At 36.2% G+C, this 7,440-nt stretch overlaps 1 protein-coding gene across 1 annotated transcript; it reads right to left on the minus strand.

The window, feature by feature from the left end:
• Window positions 1-608: 608 nt before the first annotated feature.
• LOC100372275 (uncharacterized) lies at window positions 609-7,015 on the minus strand. Its single transcript, XM_002735397.4, has 5 exons — window positions 6,856-7,015; window positions 4,492-4,584; window positions 1,975-2,418; window positions 1,409-1,867; window positions 609-1,057 (listed from the first exon to the last, which is right to left on the minus strand). The coding sequence occupies exons 2-5, from the start codon at window positions 4,556-4,558 to the stop codon at window positions 912-914; spliced, it is 1,116 nt and encodes a 371-aa protein (XP_002735443.1). The 5' UTR covers window positions 4,559-4,584; window positions 6,856-7,015; the 3' UTR covers window positions 609-911.
• Window positions 7,016-7,440: the final 425 nt, after the last annotated feature.

Raw genomic sequence — 7,440 nt, forward strand, 5'->3', positions numbered from 1 at the left:
CAGTTGAAATCGTTTGTTATTATTGTAAAATGTATATATTATTATCATAGTCTAAACCTGATAGAAACTTGTTTAACGCCAACTAGAATTGCATTCACACTTTGATAATATGTGGAACACCTCCCACTCATTATTGTGAGAAATGGTACATCGGTTGGCTTGGCAACATTGGATAACTGAAGTTAGATTGCAATCGCCAAAAATCGTGCTATCAAATCACCAAATTAAATATTTGCATTTTTGTGATTCCTCAAAACTATTTGTAAGTGTATTTTGATATTTGTACGGCTTTCTTTATTTTAGGAGGTACTCCTAAATTAGATTTTCAGAATTCTTAGATTTTTAGCAACAATTGCCCAAATCAATGATGATAATTACAGGGGTCAGTGAGATATTATCCCCAGAACATACAGAATTGAATGCAATTGTAAGCGCGTACGTGGTAGGGAGCACTCTATAATTGTTTTTGACCAATAACCGTGCTGTACTTATATTAAAATTTCTCGATCAATTTCAGAATCCTTCTAAGATTATATAATCAACCATTCAATATATTTGTGTATGTCCTGTTTAGGTTTGTTATGAAAAATAAATGTTCGCAAAATATAAGAATAAAAGAAAAATGCAAATATATTCAAGAAATGACAAATCTGTATGTCTAAGAAGATGCTAAGTGTAACCTAATATTGACTAAATATAGCAGATTACATTAATTGGAATATACAAAATTCGATCTGATTTTGGATCGTCACTGTTCATAACATTTGCATGAATTCTAACAACACCTTTTATAATATATGTACGACGCGTATATCTAAAATAGCAAAGGTTACATAGAGTAGAAATAAAGTTACTGCAACAGCAGATGAAATGGTCTCTTAGAAATCTCATTTCTGATATCGCACTGTGTTCTACAAGAACCACGCCACATATGCAGCTAACACAAGTGTTATTACAGAGTTTCCCACGATTTCATTCCCAGCGTCAGGCTCGCTATCCCCTACTATTTCAACTTGTTGCTTATTCTCTGACTTTGTCTCTGTCTTCACAAAATCACCTAAAAGTGAAATTGAACAAATGGTGGTTAACGCCTCCTATATGAACTTGGTAGCAAAGACTGAGAAGAGAACGGCGATCAGGGAAACGGTGGTCATTGCTGCACCAGCAGGTTGCTCGGGCTGATGATTAGTCTTAACCTCGCGCAGGAATGGCTCCTGTTTTATTGTACCTGCGGGAAACACAGTGATACCACGTGACACTTTGGTATAGTGCAAAGTTCAAACTAAGCATTACATGCATACACTTTATCACAAGAATGTACATTTACATTGCAATAAAGAAAGCCAGGAAGCCCATACGAGCATTGATCAAGAAAATTATAAATTGTTACCAACAATACATTACTTACAATTTTTCATGCCAGCTCCACCGTCTACTATCATCGAATTGAATGCTAGACATCGTTCTTCGTCGTCATCCATGGAATCGCTTCGGGCAGTCACACTCGGCAACAACCGTAGACAGAGTTCTTGGTACTTCTCGCAGTTGTTCTTATCCAGCAGCACTTCTAATGCAACATCATTGACGGTCACCACGTTGCTTGGATTCTCAGGATGATTACGGCCATAGAATGCCTGGTGAGGCTTTTCTCTCTCCCCAGATTTGACTCTGACGTATCCAAGGTCAATAGATGCTTCTGGGCCTTGTAGGTACAGGTCAATACCCCAGTGACTTGATGCTTCCTCAAAAGGAAGATCGACTGCTCCAAGGTTCTTAACACCGATTGAAGCAGTTATTTTTTCTTCCACACCAGCCTTGTACGTCACCGCCGTGGGAGACGTGATGTTGAAGAAATCGATAACCAAATCTGAGATTAAAAAAATCGTGTAATAATTAAACTATGCTCATGAATATTCATTACTGGAATTATTAGACATATTCGTGAAAGGTAAATTACTGTGAAATTGGCCTCACCTGTGCAGAATAAATTACCAACTCCCCCAGGTGGTGGTACTCCCACTTTTAAGCAGAAGTCATCGTTTGTCATATTTTTGTCCGTCTTGTTTGGGTAAATCTGCACACACATGTGTGTGTAGTGAAGACAGTGTTCGGCATCGACCTTGATGGTACCTGTTATAGCGGTCAGGTTCACTTTTGTTTGCTGTGGGAAGGCTCCAAACACATTGGCATCTGTAATTGTGAGATTAAAATGCTCTGATTTCTGGTGTGCATTTTCCTCTTCTACGTTATCAGCTAGGTAAGCCTGTGCGTAGAAATGTGGAATCTCCTCGGGTGAGGAATGCAAATCTATGTCACCCACGTTCTTAATGATGAGATCTAACGTAATGGATGTGTCTTCTGCTGGTCTATATTCTGGTATCAGCTCATTGGTTATCTCGAACTGCTCAGCTCTGAGATCTGTAAAGATTATTATCAACAAACCAACAAATTAAGTTTTGTTTCAAACAATACTGTATAATAAATAAATAAGCCCTTATGTCCATAACATGTTGTATTATTCAGAGGATGGCGTGAAATCACACACTATTAAATTTACATGTTACGGTTTTAAATCTCATTTATTTTTCAAATGACCATATTTGGCTTGGCTATTATTCAAATATAAACAATTCCCATCATTGTTATATCGGTGATATTTCTTGCTACAAGGATGAAAAACTTGGAATTATTTCGGAATAATTGTGGCCATCATAAATTATTTATTATATAGTTTGCAAGAAACTGAAAATGTGACAGTTTGAATGCAAATCTACATAGTTTTTTTTCAAATAGTTTTCTTCTAAATTTTTACGATTAGGGCATTTTTCAAAATGTTTCCTTCTTAAGTCTACAACATACCACATTTCACTTAGATGTAAATACTAGTATATATTAAACATAAAATAGGCAAATAGAGAACATGTTAACGAACGATATAAAATATGGCTGTTCGAAAATGACCTCTGTGCTATCAAAATGACTTTTATGTCTGTTTGTTTGTCATTCAATGCATGAAGTGTTCACTTGTGTTCACGTGATATCGCTCACACGTGTACTGGGGAAGATGTTGTTACTGTATACCAATGTCGTCAATTTTTAAATCCTGGTTTTGAAAGCGAAATATATGCATGTAATTTTATTTTTAGATTTTAAATCGCCGATCCGAATATATAAACGGAAAATGATTATCAAATTGGAGTGCTTTGCGAAAAAATATATTTTCTATACTCAGAATGTAAGTAGTAATTTATTTTTCTGTACTATACAAACAAGAATATTTGTGGAATGCGATTCCTGGTTTACTTGATTAGTTGGACAAATGTTTGAGTGTAATTCTTGTCTAAAAGTCGGTAAGAAGACATGTTTTAAACAACCATGAAGTCATTCAATTTACTGTTGATCATTGTGTAATTCAAAACTGTCAGTGATAATACATTCTTTCATGGTAGAAAATGGTGAACTTAAGCTTATAACATAGGATTGCCACCTTTGCTAATGACTGCATGAATGACAAACGATGGGTGGACAATTCCAATAACATTCCTTGTGACACCCTGGTGCAGTCCCAGAGGCTGTAGAGTCGCACTTCAAGAACAATGGTATGTGGGCGGATTGGCTATGAGTAATATTGTTAGCAATGTTTTGAGTGGTAATAGTGGTTTATCGAGTGGGTGGATTGGTGGTAATCGGGCATGGTACGGATTCTGTCACCCACGGAAAATAATATGTTAAGTAGTGGCCACCAAGGGGTTGTTGTGACTCAGGTGGGAGAGTCATACTATATATTCGCTGATTGTGATCTCGTCACATTTGTTTTGTTTGACCACGTGCTACAATAAGTAAAAACAAAAAGTTCCTGACAACCGAACAATTTATAAATACGAACAACTTTATCAGAGACTGGGTAGTACGTGGTAAAGTTACTTGAGTGAAATGACACAAGAGTTACATTGAAATTGAAGAAAAAACAGCACTATATCTGTTTAAGTAACTAGTTCGCGAAAAAAACTTTTCGTCCAGATGAATTTTCTACCGTCTTCATTTATCTAGTTTGTTTGTGTGCATTATACTTGCCATAGAAAACAGCACCTAGTCGCAGTTTGTAAATGTTTTTTTTTTTTTTTTTTTTTTTATTGTAACCACAAGCAAATAGGTAATGTAACATGCTGTGATTGTTAAGACATATGGTAATTAGCAAAAACCCACAGTTCTCTTCTTGCTCAAAACGTGAACACGATCGAACGACCGCGAGTCACTGAACTCAATTATTTTCTACATTACCCCATAGCAGTGGCAGCTCAAAATGGCGGCCATATTGTATATAATATGATGAACTATTTGAAAATTCCAAACAAACAAAATTAGGCGGCCTCTAAAATGATATTGTAAGAAGTTATATTATTGGGATGATTACAAACGGTACATTTCATATAAATCTTATAACATGCATATCGATGTTCGTGTGATAAAATGATGATGAGAGCCTCTTACCTTCGTTAGCCGTTATCAAAATAAAATTAATCACAAAGATCAGCGCAGCAATGAAACGGGTTGCCATTTCCAGGGTGGTTTACGTGAATATCCCTGTAAAAGAGAGGTACAATATTTGAAATAGTTAGCATTTTATTGATAATGAATGTAGCTACAATGACAATGCTATTGCACGTTATAATTGGGGAAATGTTATGATTCTACATCAATCTCCAAAGTAATATATTAAGAGGTTCGTCAATATTTGAAAAAAATAAACAAAATAAGGACACGTGATTTTTTTAAATATATTGTTGATGAACTATAGTCATTTTATTGACTATACTAGTTTATTTTCAAGACGCCAGTGATCTTATATGTTCAGTCGCATTTTACTTTAAGTGGTAATGTACACGTTTGATATTTAATGTGTCGATTCAATCTGTTGATCTACAAGATTCAAGTCGATATAATCACGTGATATTATTAGTGCAAGAACAATTGCAAGCTTAATAAACACAAAACAAAGAAACAACTGCATGCGTTTATAAAAAATAACTGAAAACGCATGCGCACTCACAAGACAGCCTCGTACCTGGCGGGACGCGTACTACATTCATAGTAGTATATAATTTTTTGTTTTGTGACAAATTGATATTAATATCAATGATTTAGGGTATTCCATGTTACGACAGGAACCAGCTAAATGTGGCTAATTGTATGTTACGAAGGGGCACATGTTGTGTTTTTCGACAGTTTGTTTTAACCATGTAATACTGAGCCCAAATTGATATTAAATGAGTAAATATGTAGTAATACATCATCCAACATGGCAGATTATAATACCATGCAAACAGCTCGAACATTTTTGAATGACCAAAACCAATCCCTCTGTCTGTAGAACTTGTTTGCATTCGCCAATCGTTAAGATTCTAGAATTTACCCCCACGTGTACCCCATGTGCGACATTTTGACTCATAATTATGTAAATTAACACCAAATGCGGCTCATGTACTTTAATGAATAAAAAGTATCGAAAAACTTCTAACTTTGTCTTTTACATGACTAAAAATTTGGTGACACCTGGTGTCGTAAAGGTAGAGTAAATACATGCACACACAAAGGACCATTGACACGCTTAGCTAGCCATTAGTTAATGTGTAACAATAATGTTAATTTCTGCAGGGTCATTTTTATGAAGTAGCGTCTGCAGGAAAGGTAAATCTAACAGCCAATGTTTGCACAATGTTCTTCAATATTGGATTCGGTCATTTCGCGGCTTCAAATATGTGGGGTGCGCCTCTGATTTGCAGGGCGCGAGACTAAAATTCAAATGACCTAATGATGCTACTTGAAATTGAATATTAATTGTTTTATTTTCATATTTTTCCTTTGTTCATAGTGATATGGGATTTGGCTTGCTTGAGGTTTGGCGGTCTTTGTTAGACATGTAAAAAACACGATATGATTGTTAATTAAATACACCTCACCTCACTTAGTTGTACATCGAAGGGTATATATCTTTCTGTCATTGATCACATAATATGATATGTTTGTGGCAAACATCTCTATTAATATAGACTTGTTTGTTTCACGAACCACGTGGATATTACAATAATAACTAATTGTAACAAATATCACACAATTTCTCTAAAGTACAATATCTGATGGGGAAATTTACAGGTTGCCGACATGACGTCATCGCCAAAAATAGCATTGTTTTAACAAAATTACGTAAGTACTAAACTATGCAGATGCGTGGGACGATGATTGGCGTTGGTCAAAACAACTCACAATGCATGTATTTTTGTAATGACGAATATTAACCCAGACATTGTACGATGTAAAACCGACCTGACAATTTCTAAAGTTGAAGAGTGTCTAATTGTATTTTATTTGATGTCTTCCACGTGTCATGAGCGGACCTTTCAGTAGATTAGATTAAAATTGTCGACACGCTTCAGTACTTAAACCAGTCATCTCTGTTTTGTGATCAGGAGAAAATTTCGCATTTGATCATAATCTTGTCTAAAATATAAAGTCATTGCCATGAATATATAGACGGTCTGATTAAGCTGAGCATACTTCACTGGTGTTTGCCTACAGTGGACTTTGAATATTTGAAGAGGCACGGTAAAGGTTTTTTTTTTTTTAACGAGAATGCCCCTTGATCCAATTTATAACCTACTAGACATTGATATTGTAGTTTGTAAAAAATCTAGCAAATTTATCCCATACGATCTGCCTCAGAAAATGAAAATAAGACGCTTTGATGATTAGTACCAGTGTACAATTGGATTTACCATATGCACAAAGGTGTCTGGTCGGGACGCCTTGTAAACTGCACGTGGTGTGTTTCCGCGTTGCCGCGCCTGACTTACTTACCTATTCCAGAAGATTGACTAGTGATCCAAAAACAAAGACGCACGCAGGTCCCTTGTATTTCAACGTGCTGCAGACAGATGAGTTATATACGGCAGATTTAGATAACTTTCCGTGCGACTATTGAGGACACCTTCCAAACCACTCTGTGTTTTAACGAAGAGCACACCCACGTTACTTTGCACGCATGCGCAAACTTGGATATTTACCGCCATATACGCACCTGCGTGAACCTAGATGTATATCGCTGTGCAAACAATGACGTCATTGCAATACTGTAACGCACCATTGTCCGGTATCAAATATTATCATACAGTCATCATGAATCATATATTCATTCCTAGTACCGCGTGCAGTATCTGTAGAAAGGGCACTGTAAAAAGCGTCATGCGACACAAGGTGCACATCACGAATGGTGCATGCCAAGAACAACAACAGGATATCATCTACGTTAGTCAGATTCATCAAAATTCCTGTACTATTACAGTTAACTCCTACGACGTGAGTCCGTGGACATGAGCGGAGGAGTGGAGGGTTATTTCAAGAGTGCGATACAACTTGATTGGCGCATTTTATATCGAGGATAAT

This window comes from Saccoglossus kowalevskii, chromosome 17 (genome assembly GCF_978046115.1).
Source record: "Saccoglossus kowalevskii chromosome 17, keSacKowa6.1, whole genome shotgun sequence".
Taxonomy (NCBI): Eukaryota; Metazoa; Hemichordata; class Enteropneusta; family Harrimaniidae; genus Saccoglossus; species Saccoglossus kowalevskii.

Coding starts and splice junctions, on each gene's coding strand:
- LOC100372275 (XM_002735397.4), bottom strand. CDS start 4,558: ATGGCAACCCGTTTCATTGCTGCGCTGATCTTTGTGATTAATTTTATT. Junction 2,419..4,491: donor TTTGATAACGGCTAACGAAG/GTAAGAGGCTCT, acceptor TAATCTTTACAG/ATCTCAGAGCTGAGCAGTTC. Junction 1,868..1,974: donor TGGTAATTTATTCTGCACAG/GTGAGGCCAATT, acceptor TTTTAATCTCAG/ATTTGGTTATCGATTTCTTC.